Raw genomic sequence first — 25,674 nt, 5'->3', positions numbered from 1 at the left:
ACTGCCCAAAGAGATAAATAAATGAAAATGTACAATTTACTAGTTTGGAAGTATTAGCAGTAAAAAGGAGAAAGTTTTTAGTGGTTTTGTTGCCCTTTTATAAGGGCTAACTTTTTTTCTTGCAGCTGGCAGGTTGAAAAGCAAAATATAAATACCCAGAAGCAGTTCTTCCTTATGAGTTGTCAGGTGTGGTTTCCAAGCTACAGAACAGTTTAGAGTAGAAGGGAGGAAAGCAGGCAGCTAAGTTGTCACGGAAGCCTTGCAGATGATATCCAGATAAACCTATTTAATGGCTGTAATATAAAAGGGGAAGATGCACATATGTAACTGGATGCACATACTTACCCCTCATATTGGTGGCTAGTGTGTTAGGGTGGTGTGAAGGTCTCTGCCAATGGAGAGGAACTCTTGGGGGTGTGGGGGTGTCTTTTCCATCTTTAATCAAGTGGTGCGATGCTGCTGCTGATGGTTCTTCCCCTTGCAGTAGCCATCAGTAAGACCCAAAATGGGACTCTTCCAGGCAAGGTGCTGGAGGCTTTGGTTCAGCTGGATCCAAGACCTGGGGGTACCCCAAGGGCTACAGTCACTTAACCCCTCACATACAGCTTGCATATCTAACAACAACAGCAACAACAACCCACCTTCTGCCCCACCTGCTCCCCATCTTCTGTCCTGGCTGGTGCAAGCCAGGAGGCCTTTGAATGCAGTGGTAGATCTGCTGGTCTCCAGCCTTATTAGGATTGCGCTGTTATTTGCTGGCTTATTTATTTGTTTATCTAGTGCATTTCCATAGTGCCTGTCAAAACTCCCAGGGTAGGATACATATTAAAACATTTAAACCAATATACATATAAAACGTTAAGTTAGAATGCAGAAATAATTGAAGCAGCTGTTATATAGATCAAACCATAGGTTGTTTTTCAAGAAAACAGCAACGATGCTGGAACGCTTGGGTAAAATTTATTTATTTATTTTTTAAATATTTTATTGCATTTTTTTTAAAAAGAGAAAATCACCCAGTATATAACAAACACAGATATTATAAAGAAAGAAAGAAAAAAGAGATAACAAATCACAACCTTTCATGCATTTTTTCCAAATCTTCTGGACTTCCTCACGTCTCCCTTTCCTGCGTTCTCCGAACAAAAATTATGTTCCGCAATTTGTTACCTTATTTCAGATCTTATGTTCTAAATATAATATGTTATACCTCTAGCTTTAAATATTTCCATGCTTGGGTAAAATTTAAACAAGATCAGCATTAGGCAAACTTACCAAGGAAAGGCCTTTTTATATTGCAGGTGCCACAACTGAAAAGGCCCTCTCACCAGTCACCAGTTGCCTAAGCTCAGGTGCCTAACCTGGGACATATGATGAAGAACTTAAGGTTCATGCAGTCTCATGTGGTAGACATGGTCCTTCAGGCATGCAGGTCCCAACCAATTTAGAGCTCCACAGATAGCTAGCATTATGTTGAACTGTGCCTTGTGAAATGGAACAGCAACCCATTTAGCTGTTTTTAAAACTGGTGGTATGGTTTTGCCACAGCGGTTCCCACTGCCAAAGAGACAAACCACTTTTTAAATCAGAGGCTTGTATCTATTTGGCAGTGGGAATAGCAGCAACCAAATAGCTAAGGTATGTGCTCATGTTCCTCCTCCTCCTTTTTTGCATGCCGGTGCATTAATGCTATTAGGGAAGAGATTTTAAGATCATTATCATCTGTTAATGAAACAAATCCTCTTACGCAGTTTTACCTATGGCTTTGTCAAGTAACATGTTTTTCAAGATTCCAGGAGTTGCGCCATGGTGAATTGTCAATATGGCTGTGAAGAAGTGAAAGATGATGTGCGATGCTTGTGTCCATCGAACGGACTTCAGTTAGCGTCAAATGGAAAAACATGCATAGGTACATCAGCATCCTTTTATGCTTTTGCTGTCATTAGTACAACAGTTCCAAGAGTTCAGCCTGTGCTTGCTGAACACCTTAGAATGACTATACTTTTAGAGCAAGAGTGAGTAAACTTACTGGCTTGGTGGGGCAGGTCCTTATCTGTCCCCACTCTTGCAGGTGAGCTTTGAAGCAGCACCATCTGACTTTCACACAAACAAATCGTGATGAATAAACAGGTGGTCTGGAACTGCCTGCAGAGTTTGGTGGGTTTTTGAAAGTCCCTAAAAACAAGTTTTTCTTCATGTTTTTAGACATCTAATATATCTACTCTCCAACTGTGGCTATGTGAGAAGCCCCAGGAGTAATGGTTTGGAGGTTTTATTCTTTTGGAAAGGGGATACTTCCTCATCCCAATGGGCTCTAGGGATCTTTTAGAACCTAGGTGAATCTTGACAAGCACAGGAAATGAACTCTTAGCTGTGATTACAGTCACTCATAGCCTTTCAAGCAGCCTATTCATTAAACACATCAAACTGGAAGCATAGCTCTGCAAAAGCCTGCCACTTTAGTCATACAGCTACAACAGCAAGCTGTTAATGGATTTCATGACATGAGAGTATTTTTAGGAACTATAGAATGAACCCTTACGGATTCTTGGCTCAGCTGTTGAACAAGAAACATGCCACAGAAGGAAACACTGCTCCTCTTCTCCCAAATTTGTCTGTATAAATGGGATTATTACTGCCCCTGCCATCCTTCCATTGTTTAATTAATGTTTATGTAAGGCTTTTGTCCACAGCATAAAATCTGTTTTATGCTGGAAACACAGTTGAAATCTAACAGCCAAATTCCTCATGCACTCATGTTAGTTGTTTGCATTTTCTTTATTTATAAAATACTTCACTATACTTGGAGCAAGAAAAATAATCCTATCTGGTTGGGAGTTGATGATTCCAAATTAAGGACTGCACTTTAAAAATAATTATAGACATCTGAGTTTTGTAACTCTCTGTTGTATATTGCAATCGTTTATCCATAATGCATGTATTTATAGAAGGCGGGAATTCTAGCCAGGCGTCCATGTGAAAAGAGTGTAAATTGCTTTGTACTTTTTTTGTGCCCATTCAAGCACTGATACAAGCTGTTTCTGTCTTGAGACGAGGAGAAGAGGGTAGTTCTTTCAAGCCTGGAAAGGAAGAGGGATGAGAGTAAAATAGAAGGGGGGAAGGACTTGTCAGGGTCCCAGACACTTCTGTTCTGAGAAACTTGAATGAAGCATAGGATAGGAATTTAATACATAACTTAAATTTACCAGGGACTAGAAAGCTTTGAACATTTGCTGCATAAATCAGTGAGATCAATGAATTTTGCTGAGAGTTCAGCTCCTGTAATTTTAATAAAATAGGCATGCACCTGTTGGATATTGATTTATTATATGTATATCCCACCTTTCTTCTTTGATGGAACTGAAGGAAGCATACAGTGGGGTTCCCAGGTATGGGCCAAACTTGCTTAGCTTCAACAAAGTTGCTATGCTATTGCATGCCTTCACATCATAGCCTGGGTATTAGAACAGTGGACATGTGTTTTTCTTGGTATGTGATCTTGTGTCAGCTCTGAGACTTAACTAGTAATTGACTTTCCAGAAATCAATCCCAACCAGCTGGCCTGGTAATACCTAACATTATTTACACAGCCTAAGAAAGAGGTTCAGAGATCTTAGGCAATAATTTAGGGTTTTTGCTGACTTGGATGGCAACTATGCAGAAGGACTAGGTGGATTTCATCAGAAATTGGTAGGCTTTAATTAGGATAAGCAAAAGTCAAGCTGGATTCCAGAGATGGATTTTGCACCTCTCTAGTATGGGACATATCATTTCAGCATTAGTCATTTTATTCGCAGATGTGACTGTTAAGGGTTTGTTTAACCACCTTTATCCTGATACCTTTTCCTTGACCTTATCAGATTTCATTTTAATATCTTAGATATTAATGAGTGCTCCAGTGGGAAAGCTGTTTGCTCTTTCAACCGCAGATGTGTCAACACATTTGGAAGTTACTATTGCAAGTGTCAAATTGGATATGAGCTGAAATATGTGAGTGGTCGATATGACTGTGTAGGTAAGAATTAGATTCTAGTTTTCCTCTCGTGTGTGTGTACACATGCACATATATGCACATATTTTCCTTTTCTCATAAACTTGGCTGATTTTGCTGTGTTTTTGAACTGTAGTGTAAATTTTGCTTGTGCTTGTATAAACTAATGCCCTGGAAACCACTTTTGGACCACTTTTGGAACTTTATTGAGTCTCTACTACCTAGTGGCAAATAAATTAAAATACACACCTCTCTTTATATATTCTCTTTCTAGACTGATACGTGGAACCTGTAACACAATACAGTGGTGCCTCACAAGACGAAATTAATTCGTTCCGCAAGTTTTTTCTTCTTGCGAGTTTTTCGTCTTGCGAAGCACGGTTTCCCATAGGAATGCATTGAAAATCAATTAATGCGTTCCTATGGAGACCGCTTGCCAGGCTGGCGGTGCGGAGAAGGGCTTTTCTCCCCACTGCAAGCCTTCAGGACAGGTACGGGAACAGAGGGGAAGGCGTGCAGCGCTTCTCCTCTGTTCCCAGGCTTGCGGTGGGAGGAGGGTTTTTCCTCCCCACCGCCAACATTCAGAACAGCCTTCCGAAGCCTGGTGGCGGGAGGAGGTCTCTCCGCCCTGCTGCCAGCCTTCGGAGGAGGTCCGAGGACAGTGGGGAAGACGCGCTGCGCTTCCCCGCTGTCCCGGAGATTTCCCTATGGGCTTTCGTCTTGCAAAGGAAGCCCATAGGGAAATTCGTTTTGCGAAGCGCCTCCAAAACGGAAAACCCTTTCGTCTAGCGGGTTTTCCGTCTTGCGAGGCGTTCGTCTTGCGGGGCACCACTGTATTACAGTGTATCCTCTCTCCTGAAATGAGCACTCTCCTTCAGAGTCCCCACCACACTTTCCTGCCAAGCAGAACATTCCATTCCCCGATTCCTGCGCCCAATATTCCAGTTTTATGTTTTCAGCTGTCACTCCACATTGAGAGGCTACTCAGTAAAGTGCATTCTCATGGCACTTTTGGGTGTGTTGGCTTCTTAGGTTTGGTTTTTTAAAAATTGTTGTACGTCTGCAAGCCTTGGGAATTCCTCCAACATGATATCTCTTCCTTATTTCTCATTGGCCCTGTTTTAGCTACAAGCTTGGTGGTACTCGCCACCGGAAGGAATGATGGAGCATTCCTTTGTATTGTAGCTTCATCAGAGAATAACATCAATAAACTATCAAGTCTAGGGAATCTAAACGTTTGTTTGCCCCGTGGATTTTCATTAATTTCTAATGAAAAATAGTTTCCAAGACTGTTTTGATGCCATGTGGAAGACTGCATACAAAACTTAACATCTGTACAGTCATTTGTCCTGGCAGACAACACTTTATGCTTTGTAATTATTTTTGTTTTAAAAAAAATCAATAAAATTTGTAATTTTTTTTTAAAAAAGTTTGTTTAGGAATTCTCTGCCCCCTGCCTCCTAGTTTTTGACCAAATGCTTATCCCTGTTAATGGTCTAGTGCCAGTCCCCAGAGTGATGTAAACCAGAGAAAGACAATAAATGGGCAGTTCGTTCAAATAGAATTTTTGAATTAATACTCATTTATTGTTAAGATCCCCTCCTTCTTTATATTCATTGACAAATGCAGTCTTTAACCATAGCACTTACAAAGAGGCTTGTCAACATTTTCTTCTGATACGGTTCCCGTGCTTGTATGACAGGCAGGAATTAAACAGGTGCAGCTTTTCTCAGCATGAAAATAATGTTTAATTTGTTTTAAATCTCTGACTTCTCTCTATCTTCAATTATTTGTTTTCTCCTGCCTGCCCCCCCCCCGCCCCCTATTCCTCTAGATATAAATGAATGTACTACAACTATACCTAAGTGTAACATCCATGCAGAGTGCCTCAATACTCAAGGATCCTTCAAGTGCAAATGTAAACCAGGCTACAGAGGCAATGGATATGAATGCTCTGGTAAGTGAAATTGATTGATTGATTGATTGATTGATTCTAACACTTTTCTCAAACGATGGGAAGTTGGGACATTTTCAGAATGTACTATGTCTTTTTGTTTCCTATAAGATCCTGTGAACTGCTGACTGCTATCAGGAATCTGGTCAAGGGGCATCATTAAATTTCTCTTTTATGTTCTTTTCTTTTCTGACAGTTGGTCTAGAAATTTAATAAACAAATAACCAGAAATCCTGGTAAAGTGGGGAATTTGAGGTTGGAGCAGGAGAGAGAGATACTTGATACTCTGCGAAGGTGAACATGACCACAATCTTCATGTGGTTGCATAGGTTCAACTTATTTTATATTTGCTGCTCTGTTTTGTTGTTCTGGCTTTAGGAAATCAGGGGGGCATGACCCATAAGTGCATTTCTTTCTTTTGTATTTACTGTGAAATAAGAACAAGCCTTGCACTTTCACCATGGAAATGTGTCTTCAGTTCTTGTTAACTTTCCTAGTACAGGCCAGCCCAAGACATTTCACCACCTGAGGTGAACTACAAAATGTCCCCTTCCTCACTAGGGAAGAAGGTGTGAGTTCTGCCACTGACATTGGCCAGGGCGGAAGGTGATGGGGTGGCTTTATCCCATGTTGCTGTGCTTTCTCCAGTCTGGTGCAGCATAGAGACCCATATTTATCACAAAACAAATGTTTTTGGAGAATTTCCTCAGTGTCATAAGTCGTGCTTTTGGTTTCATTGAATACTGTATACTAAACACTGATTTAACGATGCACACTGTGGAAATTTAATCCCACCTAAAGGGGGATTATAATTACAGTGTGAATATTAGCTCTTTCCACCTCATTTGACATACCTTTCCATAGTTCAGTCTAGACATGGCTTGCGTGATTGCCTGAGGAACAAACATTTTTACCGTGTCAAACTGATTTACCCTGCTAGAACCCAAGGTGGAAAAAAGCTGATTTGGTGGGGGTGGGGTGAGGACCGTGAACATATTGAACATTGGTTTCAGCCTATGAACTGTGGCATCTTCAGTGTTGTCTGGATCTGGCTGAGGAATCTGACATGAGTGGACCTGCAGGGATTGGATGTCCTAGATGAGTGCATCCAATCCCCCAAACTGAGCACCATGTCATGCCCCCTTGATTTCCCAAAGCCAGAACAACTTTGCTGCGCAGTAAGAATATTTCATTACTTATAGAAAGACTTCAAAGCAAGAAGTGCTAGCAGATGTTCTGGTTTGCTGGGCAGTCATTCTGTCTTGAAAACCTCAGCAGACTCTTTATTAAAACGCATGGGGTTTGCCTTTCTTATTTCTGAGAGGAAATTTGTAGGGAATTGGGGGTTTCCAGCCAATTTTTCCTTGCTGTACCCTGAATAAAGATTTCAGTGAACCATGTCGGTTAAATTTCACAGTGTACATCTTTTAACAAAACTCTGAAATGGAGGCATCTGGGCAAAACTAACCAGGAAATATTGTTCATAGGAAAGATTGAAACTGCAATGCTGTTTCTAACTTTACAGTTTCTAACTTGTTAAGACTGAATGCTGTTACAATATGTGCCAACGAAACAGAACAGCCTTCTTTTATTTCTGTCCTGGTTGATTGGGAAGAAATTATCTAACCAAGTATGTTAGACAAATATTCTCAATGTTATCTCTCTTTAGCAATACATATGGAATATGATATAGGTTTGTAGCAGGTTATCTTCCCATACTACTGCTACTTTTGTTGTTTAGTCATTTAGTCGTGTCCGACTTTTCGTGACCTCATGGACCAGAGCACGCCAGGCACTCCTGTCTTCCACTGCCTCCCGCAGTTTGGTCAAACTCATACTGGTAGCTTCGAGAACACTGTCCAACCATCTCGTCCTCTGTTGTCCCCTTCTCCTTGTGGTCTCAATCTTTCCCAACTGTTACTATTTAAACCCAAATGAGCCTATGTGAAATATCACATTTTCTATTTTATTCCCATGAATTACAATTATGGTGAAATCATATTTTTCCCTGAACAGATGGGTCACAGACATTAATCATGAGCAGAAAGGACATGTCTTGCTGTGCAGAAACTATCTGGCTTCTTCTCTAAACACACAAAGTTAAAAATATGGCATAAGGTCAAATCTGTCAGCCGCTGGACTAACTATATATTTGTCTTTTCAGCTTCATTTAATGGTCTTTCCCTGTTTTGTCAACATAGATGTTTAAGTCACAAAGCATTACTTTTCTCACTAGCTTGGATGCCATTCTAGTACAAAGAACTTCATTGCAAGATCTTGGGGATTCAGGCCAGTGCGAATGTTATCCAGAGATTCCAGAGCCATATAGACTCAGAGCTGATTCTCATCTTAACCTCTTAATGAATCAAGTCTGTACTGGTGGAATGCCTTCTGGATGCTATTACAGGCAAAGGTAGCTAGTAGGGATGGTTGAGGAATTCACTGCTTGTAAATTCTGATACGAACTAGCCTGATTTGCACCTCTTTAACTAATGTTAAAGATTGCAACGTTGCTTTCCAACAGGTTTCATGCTTCTCTGAATGCTGCGACAGTACGTGCATCAAGATAAAACGTGTTTAGAAATGCATGTTTTGATTTATTTATTTTTAATGCCAGTTTTCCTGCAGATTTTTAAACTGCACGGGTTACAGTGGAAACACGACAGAATGGACCTAATGAGTGGACAAATGCAGAAATGATATGGACCAGAAATAAGACTGATCCATACACCCGTAGTAGCTGAGGATTGTTCCCAAAGCTTACTTTGTCCTCTGGGAGACATAATTGGAAGCAGCTATCCATAGCTATTCCCATTGATCCCCATGGACTGTGGTCCTTGCTTTCTCGTGACAATTGGCAGGTTCCTGATAGGGAAGAGCAACTGCTGGGAATACTCCGCAGAATTTGTTATTTTCCTTTGTGACTGATTTGAGCTCTATAGTGCTTGACACCTGGCTGACCACAATACATGCTGATGAATTGTGTTTGACTTGTTGCTGACAAGTTATTCCAGCCCAGTGGTCAGACACAAAACTAAGAAATAGTCACTTACCTTTTTAATAGGATTGACAAAGAAAACATTCACTGCTGCCCAGGTCTTCTACTCTGTGTACTCTTGGCTCTACATAGAGACATCTTTACAGATAATATACATTGCTTTGAATTTATTGTATTTCAAATACATTTTCAACATTGCCAACTGGTGTTTCATCATGTTGAGAAGCACTAATATTCTGCAAAAACCTAAAACCCTTAAAGTGTAAGCTAAGTCAAGCATATTTTGTGTTTTCTTGGTTCTCTACCCCATCCCCTGCTCAGTTATTCATGAAAACTATGTGAAAGACATTCCCAGAATCTCTGGAGTTGCCAAAGAGAAGCTCAAGAAGCTGCTTGTGCACAAAAACAGTGTGAAAAAGCATGGGGACATAAAAAATGTGATCCCAGAACCGCCTGTGACCCCGGCTTCTAAAGTTCACGTAAGACCGTTAGACTACGAAGACAGTGTGCACACAGAAGGTGCCTATGGTGAACAGGGGGAAAGTACTGAAGATGTCAGAAGAGAAGGGAAAATAGAAGAGGAAGAGGAAGTTGAGAAAGGAGGAGAAAGGGAAGACCTTGAAAACCAAACTGGTCATGAGAAGAAACTTCGAGGAGATGTATTTTGTAAGTTTCACCTTTAATTCCCCACCCCACCCCAATGTCTAAGATGATGTTGAATTTTGAGAAGCATTTATTACCTTCTGTGGTGGGATGGGTTTTTCCCCCTCTTGTTTTATCAACAAAACCCAATTTCTACTCCACAATTTAATGCTACCATTTAATAGCACTTACCTTAACTTACCAAGAACCCTGATAACCGTGGGATATAGGAGTGAAACAAAGCCATTTCAATATAGGGTGGGATTCAACTGAGTTGTTGTGTGCTGACACAGAATTCCACTCACACAATGAGACTCTCCATCTCTCTGCCCTCATATGCCTCTCTGTGCCCCATAAATCCTCTCTGGAGGATTGGGGTGAGGGAAAACCTAGAACAGGGTATGGGGCTTGCAGGGGAGGAAAGAAGGGAAAAGTCCCATTGTTGTGAGCAGATCTCATTCCCCCACACATACCCCACTTAGTTGAATTTCAGCCATAGCTGCTATAGTTGACAAATACATTCATGCTTATTTATTACAAGATTATATAGTGCACACGTTCGTGTGGTTACTGTGGTATAGTGCTGTTTCTTTAAATTGGTATATGTTTTGTTACTTAAATCTGGCTTATTTTACACTACTAAACCAAGATAGCTTTGAGGAGCCTTATCAAAAGTATCTTGCCTGATTGCCCTTGCCCACTATAACCGAAGACTTTTGTTAAAGCCCCTGTTTCAACCTTTACGGACCTATTAAATGCAGGTATGTTTTTCCTGTCCTATCCTAGAGTCTTCCACTGGCTCTCCTACAAGACACCAGCACCTAGCATTCCAAACTGCCTCTCACTTCTTCTCCCTCAGTACTGTAGACCAGACATTGCCCACCCCTGCTATACAGCCTCTGCAGATGGAATGAGGCATGCATGCAGTGTGCATCTAAGCCCTCAGTGCAAACATATGGATCCCAGTCTGTCCTGCTACCCCCACTCGTGCATGCAGTAGATCAGGAAGAGAAACCAGGTTTGCAGGACCTGAATTGGCTATGCAAACTGCATGGTTGGCTTCCACGTGTAAACTTGGGGCTGTCCTTGAAAGAAAGATGTGTGTATCTTTTCTCAAAACACTTCCTTTGCTTCTAGTTTAGTTGGAAAGCACTAAATCAGTGGCCATGACAATCTGTCATGCAAGCCCACCCTTATTTCACTTAAATCCTCAGGATTTCAAGTTGCCATTTTATTCATATGTGTGTGGTTGTTGTTTTTTAAGTGAACCTTGTTTGGCATAGAATCAGCTGTTTCGTTTTTGTGATGCACAAACTGTTTTTCTTTCTGTCTATACTAATTATATTTCTTTTGCTTGAAAACATCCAAATGCCCACATCACTATAACAAAACACAATCTGGATAAATGAGATTGTTTGAATCGCGGCCTTTAAAATCCTTTTAGTGTTGGTGCTTTAGAGCATAGTTAGCTTAAACAAATAAGGAAACAGTTTACAATACATGCCTTCGCTGTTTTCAAATATTTGTTGATTGACTTTGCATGTTGATTGGACCAGGATAAACTCAGGGGGACTTATGATCCTCATTTATCAAAACTAGGAAGGCGGTAAGATATTTAATGATTTCTCAGTGATTGCAATATGTTTCTTTGCTGACATATACCAAGCAAGGAAGAGGGATCAAGAACATTTATTTTTGGCTCGGTTCTCCTCCAACAGCATATCATAGAGTGGCCCTTTTGGATAATTCTATGGTTTGCGTTACATGCAAAAGCGTCAGGTTCATATGCTTCTGCTCCTCATCTTTATCCTCCTCTGATATGGCCATGAAGAGAAGATCAGAAGCTTTCTCTCCCACTTTTAAAGTAACCGACAGTCCCTTGTATTCAAATGTGGGAAACCTGCTTGGTTTAAACTAGCTTTCCACAACCTGATACCCTCTAGATCAGTGTTTCTTAAACTTGGGTCTCCAGCTATTTTTGGACTACAACTCCCATCATCCCGAACTAACAGGGTAGTGGTCAGGGATGATGGGAACTGTAGTCCAAAAACAGCTGAAGACCCAAGTTTGGAAAACACTGCCCTAGATATTTTAGAGTACTGTACAGCTCCCACTGGCCTGGCTATTCTGGCTGAAGCTGATGGGAGCTGTAATCCAAAAAATCTGGAAGACATCAGGTTGAAGAAGGCTTGTCTAAATTAGCATATGATCCTGGCCTGCTCAGTAAAAATCAGCCAGAGTCCCCCAAACTCTGATTAGATTAGATGAGTCATGACTGCACCAAAAGATAAAGGTGAAGGATACTTGTGAATCCAAAGCTTGAGCACCTAATGTTAAGCCATAGTTTAGAGTCACATCTGAACCAGGCTCGTCTCCTCATGGTTTTGTGACATAAGAAGGAGCTGAATTTTGGTGAAGCTGTGAGGAGAATTTTGGAAGTTTTTACTTTTGTTTTAGATTAACCACACCTTGTGGTTCATTTTAACTATAGTTTGTAGAAAGCTGCTTCAACCCTGGTTTGAGAATCTGGATTGTTTAGGGATGAAAAAACACACCAGGGGAGTGAATGGGAGGCAAAGCCAAGGCTTATTCTCATAATGCTAAACCATAGTTTAGTGTTATGCCTGAAAACAGGTATTGTGTGTCCATAACGCTCCTAGCAGCTGCCAGAAACATGTGGCAGGTACTTGAGTTGGCACCGCACAACTCAAAGCTAAGAACTGAAACACATGTTATGGTTGCCACAAGGAAGCTGCCTAAAATGATCTCAGAGCCAATTATCCCAGCCAAAAAGAAAGAAAGAAAGAAAGAAAGAAAGAAAGAAAAGGTTTCCTCCCACCCAGTACAGTGGTACCTCGGGTTACATACACTTCAGGTTACATACACTTCAGGTTACATACGCTTCAGGTTACAGACTCCGCTAACCCAGAAATATTACCTTGGGTTAAGAACTTTGCTTCAGGATGAGAACAGAAATTGTGCTCTGGCAGCGCGGCAGCAGCAGGAGGCCCCATTAGCTAAAGTGGTGCTTCAGGTTAAGAACAGTTTTGGGTTAAGAACGGACATCCAGAATGAATTAAGTACTTAACCCGGGGTACCACTGTATTTTAAATTTAGGCCCAGCAAAGAAAATGGAGCTCTGCTATGACAAGTGAAGACACATTCTAAGATTTCTTCCTTACATGACTCAAATTAACCTTTTGAACGAATGAATGCTCCTTGCAGAATTCGTACATTTATTGCAACTCCAATCTGTCGTCTGGGACAGCTTTCTTACCATAAATTGGCAGTGTTCAGTCCTATGTCTCTCTCTTAAAAAAACAACAACTAATACAGAGCATAGTAGGCTCCCATTATCACTAAATTATGGTATTTCCATACGTAAAACTTGCACCAAAAACCAGCTTTGTACAGTTGTAGTGGATGCATGAGGTTTGATCAAATGCATTTTTAATGGTGTGGGTGAGATCTGGGCGGCGGCGGGGGGGGGGGCGGTCTGTAATGACTCACTGCTCTGGTTATTGTATGCTAAAATACTGCTTTATCGTTCTTATATCATATTCCATTGAAGTGTCTAATTTATATTTATTTACCTGCTGAAGTGCCAGAGAGTGTTACAAAGTAATTTGACCAAAGCTCTTCCAGATGGTGCCCTAAAGATTTATTCTGTGCTGTGTTTGTCATCCCAATCTTGTGGTTCCTCAGATGTTTGGCCAAAATGACCTCCTCTTTAGTTGATGCCAAGAACGTACAGAAATCAGGCAGCAGGAAGCACTTGAATGGAACACAAATCACCATCCGTGGTGATTAAGAACAACTACTGGGGTCACTGACACTGTTGATCTGAACTTTACTGTTTCAGAAGTAATTTCTGGCTTCACCTTCAGATATGTCCTACATGCAAATCCTTCATTAGCACTGTCACTAGGCCTTGATACTCACAGGCCCCCAGGCTTAAGGCAGCAACTTTTGGCACAAGCAAGGGCTCAGATATGCTCACGGATATACATTTTCTTTTGCCTTCAATAGTGCCCCCCCCCATGTCATATCTTTGAGTTTCAAACTGAGCATCAAAAACAGCTTGTGGGGAGATGTTGCAGAGAGGAGGAGGGAATGTTTGCTATTTGAGAATAATTAATCCAAACATGCCAAGTTGTGCAGTTCTCTGGATTATATCCATAGTTTCTAAGGAACATTTTGGCTGAAATGCTGCATAAACAAGTCTTGAATCCCAGCGACATCAATAGGATTTAAGCAACCTAACTGTTATGCTTTAGATGGAACACCAAACTGTGGTTTTGTGTTATGCATACAACAAACTTTGGTATAATATCTTCCCCATATTCACCTTGAGTGCTGCAGTTTCTTAATTTATTTTTAGATTCGAGGCATGGTTTGCATTACATTTGAACCCAACAAGCTATGCCTTCCTCAAGCCATAGTTTGTCTGTACTCTAGAACCACAAACTGTGGTTGGTGATCGTGGCATGCAGGCAGTCTTAAGTTTTGACCAAACCATAGTTTGTCCAATTCAGATGAAAAAGCAAGCTATGCTTTGCTGAGAATCCAGAAATAAGAAAATTGCTGTTAATGAGGAGGAGGAGAAAAAGAAGCATGCAAACCCCCAGGCTCAAACCTGCTCATGGAAAAAAAAAAAGCAAAACTATGGTTTGGCATTATGTCTGAACCAAGTCTACATTCAGGTTTGCCGTTGTACCTATATCCAGAATCAATATTCTTCTACAGTTGTTCAGAAACTACAGTTGGGCATGCCAGCAAATTGAGGTATAAAATATCGTCAACAAGCCATTTTTCCTTCACTTAAAAACATTCTGTAATTCAGAAGGAATAATTAATTCTGACTGGTGGTGTTTCAGTTATCTCTCCACCACCCCCACCACCCCCACCATGTGAAGTGAACTTAGTATCTCATAGTTAAGTCACTTTCCAGTTTAGTCATAGCTCTTTCCCTTACCTCATACAGTTATATGAAATAAACTTTTTTAGAGGCTTACGCATTTGATATACTTCCTTCTAATTCAAGTAACAGAAGTCTAGGTGATTTAAACCATAGTCTTAGTAACGTGAATCTTGCAATGATATTAGACAAGAGAAGCTTTTGGCAATACATTATATTCTATACAGTATTTCCTGGATCATCTTTCCTACGTTCTGTTGAGCATATTTAACTGCCTTGAGGGTCTTATGTCTTTCTACATGTGTACTTGTCTTTTCAAGTAACATCTGTCAAAGGTTTCACATATGGCCCCCAAAGAGACCTGTCTGTTTTCAGTTTTGCAAAGTGCTAAAGAAGAGCCTTATGTACCAAATAATCTCCATGAACCTTAACACATGTTTATACGGGAATGGCTTGTTGCCGAACCAGGCCCTGGGTTAGTTTTCGTGCCTGAACCAAACTTCCATCCGTTTGTCACATCCATGTACGTGGAGGTGATAACTCAGAATGTGGTCTTCAGGCACATACTGCAGTTCTACTGCTAAAGCTAACTGGGTATAGCCCAAAAAAAATTCCTGGATGAGACTACCTAGGGGATCACAAGCTACTCTGAGCTTTTAGGAGTAAGTGTAAGGCTGTCCTGGGTCCTGCATTGGAAATACCTTTTGAGTTATAACTCCTTACAAATATTGCTTTGCCAACACACAGTATTTTGCCCTGTCCCACAAAATGCATGTTCCAATCAGTAGCTCAAACATTGCAGCACAAAAACCTGATAATTGCATAAAAGAATGAACATGTTTTGGTGTTGCATTTGAATTTGAGCTCCTTCAGGTCTGTAGCATTTCATCTAATAAGGGATATTATCTGGAGATCAATTAGCCATGAGTTAGTTTTAGACACTGGAGATAACTTAGCCATGTGTTAGTTTTGGACACACAATTTTTTAAAAAATTGTCATGTAAACACAACTGGTAAGTATATGTGCCATATAATTTGTTACATTGTGAAACCTTGGTGGTGTGTGATGTACAAATATTTCAGTTAATTCATATTTGGATTAACTGGTTGTTTTTTGGAACTAACAATATATGTTTCAATCATTCAGCTAAAGAAGCTGTTGCGTTTGGGCCTCTCCCAGCACAAAGGAAACTTCCAGTACAAAGAGCAGAGCTGGAAGGTAGGCAGATTTTAAAAGGATTACTTTTGTTTTCCTCTAGTGGTGGTGTCTTTTCATGGGATCCTTCACTGGGTGAACTTTAGGACATTAAAAATGACAATAAACAGCCTTTTTTGACAGACAGAATCCAACACTGCAATCCTAACTATGTCTACTCAGAGGTAAGTCCTATTGAATTCAGTTGGGCTCACTCTCGGGTAAGTGGTTCAGAATTGCAGCCTTAGATTAGTTAAGTACTTGTAAGATCTTCTATGGGTCTGTTTATAAAATTCATATTTTTTCAAGCCTGTCCCTCCATCAGTCAAACTCATAGTACTTGTTACGTCCTATAAATCTTCCTGTGCTTCTATCTGGACATCCTTCTACTTGTGTGTGTGGTTCCAATTTTTCATGTGTACCATATCCCATTTAACTTAATTGATTTTGACTGTGCTGGTTTCAGCCTGACTGCAGTTTATCAAGAAATATTACTGAAATATGAGATGAGGTACACTGGTACACCAAGATTCTTATCCAGAGCTTATCTAGGCAGCATCACCTTCCACTGGATTCCACTTCTCCTGGAAATAGGGCAAAAAGATACAACAAGAGATTGGTACAACTAGCACTCTTTGCTGATCCTAGTTTGCAGTTCAGAATAGCAGCGATGAGCATAGACAACTGCATCATGTCTGCATTATTTGCAAATATTGAAATACACACTGCTAGCAACGTGTGAACAAGTCAGACAGTTCTATGTCTGAAAGCAATATATTCAGTGCAATATATTATCCTGGCTAAGTGGGAATAGTTTGTCCATGAACAGCTCCAATGCAGCTGAGTGAATAAATATATATAGCTTATCTTAGGGGAGAAGGACTGAAAGGGAAGAGAGTTTTGCCTTGCTTTACAGCATTTTAAAAATGCTTCATTCACTATGTGTAATACAACACCTTGTATTTCCTTTCTCTGAATACCTCATCTCTGTTTCTGGACCTCACCAAAGTGGACTGCAGCTTTGGGCAAGGGTCTTGTGCCTGGCAGCAAGATATAAATGATGACTTTGACTGGAATCCTGCAGATCATGATAATGGTAATACTCCTAGATATGCAATGCCTCCCCCATCCCTTGGCTTCACTTGGCTTCCTCTGTGTGTCCCCTCCTAGTTAAGAGGTGGAGTTTGATCACTAGAGAAAACCCAGGAAATGTGCTTATATATCAGATCATTCGTCAGTTTAGAAAATAGACCATGGCGTATTGGACCAAGATCAAGAGTTTTCCTTGCGTGCTCAAATGCAGCGTTTTCCCCAGGGGTTTGTTTTTGACCAAACCAGGAAACTGTGGTTTAATCTCTGGCTATAAACCATGGTTTGATCCTGGTTAGATATCTTATAGATGGACATTAAACAACAGTTTAACAGAGAGCCAGTGTGGTGTAGTGGTTAAGAGTGGTAGATTTGTAATCTGGGGAACCGGGTTCGCGTCTCCGCTCCTCCATATGCAGCTGCCTCTCAGCTCCACTCACCTCACAGAGTGTTTGTTGTCGGGAAGGAAGGGAAAGGAGAATGTTAACCGCTTTGAGACTCCTTCGGGTAGTGATAAATCGGGATATCAAATCCAAACTCTTCTTCTTCTTCTTTCCAGATGTAATGAGAAATTGGTTTATAACAAACCCCAGAGGGTTTGTATTATGGATGGGGAGAGGGAAGGAGAGAGTGCATGAACATATTTGTTATCATTGCAACAAATCATGAATTTCTAGACCCAGAAAGTCACTTGTGATCCAGACCAATGTATGTCTTTGGTTTCATCTGCTGCCTGATCATTTTTATCTGGAGATGTCAGGATTTGGACCCGAGACCTTCTGCATGCAAAGCATAAGCAATATCACTGAACTATCGTCCTTCCCCTGTGGTAAATAACCAAAATATTTAAGATGAAAAAAAAGTAACATTCCATTTCTCACTTTCTAAACCCCAAATATCTCTCTCTAGGTGATGGATATTACATGATGGTGCCTGGGTTCGTGGGTCACAAGAAGGATGTTGGTCGTTTGAAACTTCTTCTCACTGATCTTGAGCCAAAAAGCATATATTGTCTGATTTTTAGTTACCGACTTGCAGGAGAAAGAGTAGGGAAACTACATGTGATCCTAGGCAGCAGCGGCAGCAGCAGCAGTCCTTCCTGGTCACAGAGTGTGGGAGATGATGAGCAGTGGAGGACTGGACAAATGGAAGTCCACACAGGGGCTGAAACAACGATGAATGTAAGTTAAAGATTAAAAACCACCTGCAATGACCAGTGTAACTAGTTGCAGTTTGCTCTGGCTGCTGGCAAGTTGTAATTATGGCTATATGGTACCTCTGGTTAAGAACGTAAGAAGTGCCTTGGATCAGACCAAAGCCCAGTATACCTGAAGGAGCATCTCCACCCCCATCATTCAGCCTGGACACTGAGGTCCACTTCCGAGAGTCTTCTGGTGGTTCCCTCACTGCAAGAAGTGAAGTTACAAGGAACCAGGTAGAGAGCCCTTTCAGTGGTACCCTCCCTGTGGAAGGTCCTCCCATCAGATATCAAGGAGATAAAGAACTACACTTTTGGAAGACATCTGAAGGCAGCCCTGTATTGGGAAGTTTTTCATGTTTGACATTTGATCACGTTTTTATATTTTGCAAGGGAAACCCAACCAGATTGGGCGGGGTATAAATAATGAAACTTCCGCTATTTACCCCAAGCAACTAGTACTCAGTGGCATATTGTTATTGTTGTTGTTGTTGTTAGTTCAGCATCTTTTTCTCACAATGGCAAACCAGGTGCCTGTGGGAAGCTCATAAACATCACATGATCGAAACACCACTCTTCCCCACATATTCTCCCCAGCAACTGGCATTCAGAGACAGGCCACCTCTGATCATAGCTCTCAACTTTTCCCTTTCCTTGCGAGGAATCCTATTCGGAATAAAGGAATTTCCCTTAATAAAAGGGAAACGTTGACAGCTATGCCTCTGATGCTGGAGGGTAGTACGCAGCCATCATGGCTAAGTAGTCACTGATAGCATTGTTCTCTATGATTTGTCTAAGACCCATCCATGTTGGTGGTGTAATGAATTCCACTGTTTTAACTATGCAGTGTGTGAAGCGGTACTTCCTTTAGCCTTCCCTAAAATATTCCAACATTCACCTTCACTGGATGAAGCTGGGTTCTAGTATGAAAGGACGCAGAAAGGTCCAGAGACAATATGCCACTGAGTACTAGTTGCTTGGGGGAAATAGCAGAAGAGTCCTGTTGCCCTTCAAGACCTCCTTGGGGGTTTCTTGGAGACATCTAGTTTGCTGCTATGGGAAGAACAGTGCTGGACTAAATGGATCTGTTGGTCTGATCCAGCAAAAGGTGGTTCCTACGTTCTTATTCTATGGACCTGATTGTAGCATGATGGTCTCAAGGCTTCAGAGATAAATGTCTTACTGCAAATTTATATATATATATATATATATATATATATATATATATATATATATATATATATAAAATTTGGGGACTGGAGTATTCGCATCAGAGGCCATTGGAAGGTGAGGAGGCTGGAAACATTTGTTGGGCCTGTTACCTATTTCTCTTGCCCATATCTCCACTAACAACTGGGCCTATTAAATACATCTGGACAAAGGAGAAAGAGTATGGCATGCTGGGCAAAGATGGAATAACAAAATGGCAGAATTGGGCTTTGTGAAATGGTATGGGAATGTTAAGAGGGGCAGTTGTGGTTTCGGTTTTTAGTTTTCGCTTTTAAAATAGGGAGAGGCGTTAAAGTGACAAATACATTCCAAAACAAAAAAATATTCCTTCCAGTAGCACCTTAAAGACCAACTAAGTTAGTTCTTGGTATGAGCTTTCGTGTGCATGCACAGTTCTTCAGATACCAGTGTGCATGCACACGAAAGCTCATACCTAGAACTAACTTAGTTGGTCTTTAAGGTGCTACTGGAAGGAATATTTTTTTGTTTTGACTATGGCAGACCAACACGGCTACCTACCGTATTTTTCGCACCATAGGACGCACTTTTTCCCTCCTAAAAAGCAAGGGAAAATGTGTGTGCGTCCTATGGAGCGAATGCAGGCTTTCGCTGAAGCCTGGAGAGTGAGAGGGGTCGGTGCGCACGGACCCCTCTCGCTCTCCAGGCTTCAGGAAGCTATCCGCTAGCCGTGGGAGACCCAGTTAGCGGAGACCTTGCCGGCACCCAGAAGCTTGGGGCGCGCTGAGCTCTGCACGCCCCAAGCTTCGGGATTAGCGCTCCGCTAGCCGTGTCTAGGCTGCGGATAGCAGCCTGCTTCCCCGAGCGTCGGGCACCCTGAAAGCAGAGCGCCCGGCGCTTCGGGAACACACCCGCAGCGTGGAGAGCCTTGCAGGAGTTCCCCGCAAGGCTCCCCACGCTGCGGATAGCAGCCTGCTTCCCGGAGCGTCGGGCGCCCTGAAAGCAGAGCGCCCGCGCTTCGGGAACACACCCGCAGCGTGGAGAGCCTTGCAGGAGTTCCCCGCAAGGCTCCCCACGCTGCGGATAGCAGCCTGCTTCCCGGAGCGTCGGGCACCCTGAAAGCAGAGCGCCCGCGCTTCGGGAACACACCCGCAGCGTGGAGAGCCTTGCAGGAGTTCCCCGCAAGGCTCCCCACGCTGCGGATAGCAGCCTGCCGCCCGGCGCAAGGGGCGCCCTGAAGCAGAGCGCCCCTCACACCAGGCATACATCCGCAGCGTGGAGAGCCCTGCAGCAGTTCCCCGCAAGGCTCCCCAAGCTGCGGACAGCAGCCTGCTTCCCGGAGCGTCGGGCGCCCTGAAATCAGAGCGCCCGGCGCTTCGGGAACACATCCGCTGCGTGGAGAGCCTTGCAGGAGTTCCCCGCAAGGCTCCCCACGCTGCGGATAGCAGCCTGCCGCCCGGCGGGAGGGGCGCCCTGAAGTAGAGCGCCCCTCGCGCCAGGCATACATCCGCAGTGTGGGGAGCCCTGCAGCAGTTCCCCGCAAGGCTCCCCAAGCTGCGGATAGCAGCCTGCCGCCCGGCGGGTGGGGCGCCCTGAAGCAGAGCGCCCCGCGCGCTAGGCAGACATCAGCCAGCCCCACAAGCTCGGGGGACAGCAGGGAGGCGCAGCGCCACTATCCCGCTGTTCCTCGACCTGGTTCGGTTTCCCTGACCTGCTTTTGGGGGGGAAATAAAGGGAAAATTTTTTTCCTTTATTTCTCCCCCAAAAAACTAGGTGCGTCCTATGGTCCGGTGCGTCCAATCGTGCGAAAAATACGGTATCTGTAACTAAATACATTCCACTAATTTTTAGCTCAACAAAAGGGGTTTCGGTATAAAGAAATATAAACCAAAAACATACTAAGCAAAAAATTCCTTGACAATGCCGTTAAGGAGTTAAGGTTGAATCAATGATCATGCATAAGAACAGAGGACAAATTTGCACTGCAGCATACTAAAGGGCATGAGCAGAATTGGAATACGGTATTTATTTGTGTTGGCTTTGTAAAACTGAATTTTATATCTTTAGATCTTATTTTGAAAATCTTCTTGATCCATAGAGAAGCATAAGATGTCTCATTATTTCAGTGAATTTTTCGATATGGTGGTAATAATAATAAAAATGTGAATGTAGCACAGTTCAGTTTTCTAACTTATGAGCATCTAGTACCTCTTGATAATTTGCACTTCTTCTGTTAATAATGTTTTCCCCACTCATTTTTTTAGATCGCTTTTGAGGCAGAACGTGGAAAAGGTAAAACTGGAGAAATTGGAGTGGACAATGTTACACTGTTTTCTGGCCTGTGTCCTGAAGACCATTTGACATTGGATATCTGAGCGTACTATTTTAAATACTATTATATTATTTGTTGTACCGGTCCAGAATTTTGTATCGTTGTGAGCTAGATAAAGTGCAGATCTGGAAACCAAACTTCAATACAGACAGATAAACCGACAGGTAAAAAAATGTCTCCAGTTAGAAACTACATTTGTATATAAAATATACTAAACTTTGGTTTATGTGTAGCTCTACTGTATTATATCATTTGTGGTCAGGGTCTTATATAATGTGAAAATATTTTGCCTAGATTTCCTGCAAAAAAAAAAAGTGTTTTACATATAATTTCTTTGAAAGAAAATGCCTATTGTCGTATATTCCCCAAGTTCTCCTACAGGAATGTGAAACAGGATCTTCAAAAGGATATGTCATTTCTTGTAACACTTAGGACTCCTACAGTTTGCTACAGCTCTGTGGGTACCCTGGTGTACGCCTGGTGGTTGCTGCAGTAAATAAGTAAAGCATTATACATGTCTCCAAAGACACATGGATGTGTTGGCCAGACAGTTACCTGATGAGTATCTGCCCACCACACTTTCAATGTTAACTGACGCAAACACCAATAATATTTGAACTCTGGAATCATTTTTCTGCCTAAATATTGCAACTGTCTGAATTTATTTTTGTCCTAAAATAAAAAGTCAGCTTCTCTACTTCCCTTGTAAATCCAACTACAGCTATTTTAAAAGATGCTTTTTTGAAAAAAAATGCCAGTGGATTTGGCAGGGCAAGTGTTTTTATAAATAAATGAAACTATACCATACTGATTTTGGTGAAACTTTTCTTTATGGGGAAACTCAGCCAGATGGGTGGGGTATAAATAATTTATTATTATTATTATTATTATTATTATTATTATTATTATTATTACTACTACTACTACTACTACTACTACTATTTGGTAAAAGTGATGTCACAGGCACATAAGGCCACAAATCAGTCCTAAATATCCAAGCAATGGTTGTTGAGTTGCTGGGGCAACCCAGTCAGATGGGTGAGGTACAAATAATAAAATTAGTGTTTATTATGATGTTGTAGTGGGACACGGGTGGCGCTGTGGGTTAAAGCCTCAGCGCCTAGGACTTGCCGATCGAAAGGTCAGCGGTTCAAATCCCCGCGGCGGGGTGCGCTCCCGCCGTTCGGTCCCAGCGCCTGCCAACCTAGCAGTTTGAAAGCACCTTCGGGTGCAAGTAGATAAATAGGGACCGCTTACCAGCGGGAAGGTAAACGGCGTTCCGTGTGCTGCGCTGGCTCGCCAGATGCAGCTTGTCACGCTGGCCACGTGACCCGGAAGTGTCTGCGGACAGCGCTGGCTCCCGGCCTATAGAGTGAGATGAGCGCACAACCCTAGAGTCTGTCAAGACTGGCCCGTACGGGCAGGGGTACCTTTACCTTTACCTATGATGTTGTAATTGACAGTGCTGGGCACCCATGGAGCACAGTGGCAAGTTAAAGCAGACAGAGACTATATGCATTCATATAGGTCATTTCCCCCTTTCGTAGCCAACAATGTTGGGTCACAAAAACAGATAATTCCCAATTCCTGCGTTTGCATGAACACCTGGGAGAAGAGTTCTGATGTGCAAAACCTTTCTTATTTCTTTCATTATGGAAGACAGTGCTGTGCACATATTCTTGTGACTCCCCCAAGTGAAGTGGTTGGGCCATGCTTGCTAGGGCTTTGTAAGTGGATCAGTGTGGTTTTGCAGCTTCATGGGGAGGAAAAATATGAAGGTCACAATAATACAGGGAAATAAATATGCTTGAAGCCATGGAAATCAACCTTTCACTGGTATCTGAGAAACAATGCGTTGGTTCTCTCCGCCTTGTATATATTTATTCATCATTAAGTTGATCATATTTATCCATGATTGCTGAGGAGAAAATATATAATTAATGTCAAAATCAACAAATTGCACTGATTTACCCCCACTGTATTTTCCTCTAAACTGAAGACATATAAATGGTTTTGTGTGGGTTTTTTAAAAAAAATTGCTAGCATTAACTAGGAATTATTATTTTTCATATGTATGGATGGTTACCAAAATAAGCGAAAAGGAATACTGTTGAATGATGTGTATGAGTTACAGATATTGCTCTTGGAACTTATCCAATTATATTTTATAAATAACTAGATTTGTTTTGAAAGTGTAATAGCACATCTGGAGACAGATTTGAGCTGAGAAAGGAAAACATTTCCTAAAGATGTCTGAGCGATACAAAGTGATAATTACAAACTTGAAAAATTCAGTCAGTTCATGAGAAAGCATTTACTTTATGTGTGTCTTTGTAAACTATGTATGCTGATCAGCTTTTAATTAGAATTCGACTGATATTGTGCAAAGGAGTATAAATGTACAAGCTTTTCTGGAAGAGCAAAAGCAGCTATGTTCCTTTTGTTAATACAAGAACGTAAGATAAGTCCCTCTGAATCAGACTAAATGCCCATCTAGACCAGGATTCTGTTCTCACAAGATGCCTTGAGAAGTTCAGAAGCAGGACATGAGCACAACAGCACACTTATGTTCATGATGCTCAGCGACTGGTATGCAGAGACATCCTGATACTGGAGGCAATTCATAGCAATCATTCCTAGTTAACCATTGATAGCTTATCCTCCATGAATTTCATAGAATCATAGAATCATAGAGTTGGAAGAGACCACAAGGGCCATCGAGTCCAACCCCCTGCCAAGCAGGAAACACCATCAGAGCACTCCTGACATATGGTTGTCAAGCCTCTGCTTAAAGACCTCCAAAGACGGAGACTCCACCACACTCCTTGGCAGCAAATTCCACTGTCGAACAGCTCTTACTGTCAGGAAGTTCTTCCTAATGTTTAGGTGGAATCTTCTTTCTTGTAGTTTGGATCCATTGCTCCGTGTCCGCTTCTCTGGAGCAGCAGAAAACAACCTTTCTCCCTCCTCTATGTGACATCCTTTTATATATTTGAACATGGCTATCATATCACCCCTTAACCTCCTCTTCTCCAGGCTAAACATGCCCAGCTCCCTTAGCCGTTCCTCATAAGGCATCGTTTCCAGGCCTTTGACCATTTTGGTTGCCCTCCTCTGGACACGTTCCAGTTTGTCAGTGTCCTTCTTGAACTGTGGTGCCCAGAACTGGACACAGTACTCCAGGTGAGGTCTGACCAGAGCAGAATACAGTGGCACTATTACTTCCCTTGATCTAGATGCTATACTCCTATTGATGCAGCCCAGAATTGCATTGGCAGATTGCATTGACAATTGCATTGACAATTGCATTGTCTAATCCCCTTTTAAACCAAACCAAATTGGTGGAAAAGATGGAAGGAAATCTTGATTTTCTATTGCATACCATCATGCAGTTTGCATAGTGCTTGCATCTATGGTTGCCAGCTGCCCCTACTCCAGGACACATGGGCTTCTCCTTTTGTTCCAGTGACCTCTCCAGGGTGCCTGGCAGCTGGTCCACTGTCCACCTGTGTCATCACCTTTTCTGGGCAATGGGCATCTGATATCCTGCTGCTCCAACTGTGGCAACTCCAGCTAGCCTTTCCAACGCTGGAAAACTGCTCGGTGAACTGGTGACAGAGATCAGAAGGAGGGAGAGAGATGGCTTGTGGGAGGAATATGTGGAATTAAAATGTACTTTGTCAACCTGTGCGGGGTGGGAGAGGAGAAGGCTGGCAAGTGGCGAGATGTGCAGATAAAAGGAGGTAGAAAGAAGACACTATGGAACCAGCAGGAGAAAGCCAAAAAGTAAGAGGCTGGAAGGGGATAACCATTTGAAACTCCCCAGTCATCCTTTTAAGTTGTGGATCAAAAGAGTCACATGCCAGTTTATTGTTCCTTAGTTACTCCTATGTCCCAGATGGGGTCCTTTATTTTTATTGCTCTGTCTCAGCTGGTACCCACCAGTGTAACAGGCAACTATGGTCAAGTCGCCAGTGGTAACTCACACGAGACTCCACAGTCTTGCATCCTCACTATAATATGCAAAAAGGTTTCTGTGTTTAGATTGATGTCCATGGGCACTTTCTGCACTATGGTTAAAAACACTGGTTTTGCCAGAAGTGACTTAGTTGTGCTGGCCACATGACCTGGAAAAACTGTGCGGACAAACGCCGGCTCCCTCGGCCTGT

The 25,674-nt window shown here is 42.1% G+C and overlaps 1 protein-coding gene across 2 annotated transcripts in view; it reads left to right on the top strand.

The window, feature by feature from the left end:
* Positions 1-22,312, top strand: part of EGFL6 (EGF like domain multiple 6) — a 43,486-nt gene extending 21,174 nt beyond the window's left edge. For both annotated transcript variants that reach the window (XM_028727690.2, XM_028727691.2), the window contains 8 exons: positions 1,790-1,909; positions 3,881-4,015; positions 5,826-5,948; positions 9,265-9,609; positions 15,651-15,722; positions 16,708-16,794; positions 17,697-17,968; positions 21,438-22,312. In XM_028727690.2, the coding sequence (XP_028583523.2) occupies positions 1,790-1,909; positions 3,881-4,015; positions 5,826-5,948; positions 9,265-9,609; positions 15,651-15,722; positions 16,708-16,794; positions 17,697-17,968; positions 21,438-21,548 (1,265 nt within the window). In that variant the 3' untranslated portion in view covers positions 21,549-22,312. The remainder of the gene's footprint in view (positions 1-1,789; positions 1,910-3,880; positions 4,016-5,825; positions 5,949-9,264; positions 9,610-15,650; positions 15,723-16,707; positions 16,795-17,696; positions 17,969-21,437) is intronic.
* The last annotated feature ends 3,362 nt before the right edge of the window (positions 22,313-25,674 follow it).

The sequence above is a fragment of the Podarcis muralis genome, chromosome 4 (assembly GCF_964188315.1).
Source record: "Podarcis muralis chromosome 4, rPodMur119.hap1.1, whole genome shotgun sequence".
Classification (NCBI taxonomy): Eukaryota; Metazoa; Chordata; class Lepidosauria; order Squamata; family Lacertidae; genus Podarcis; species Podarcis muralis.
Note: the sequence above shows the minus strand (reverse complement) of the source record. Positions and strands in the feature narration are given on the sequence as shown.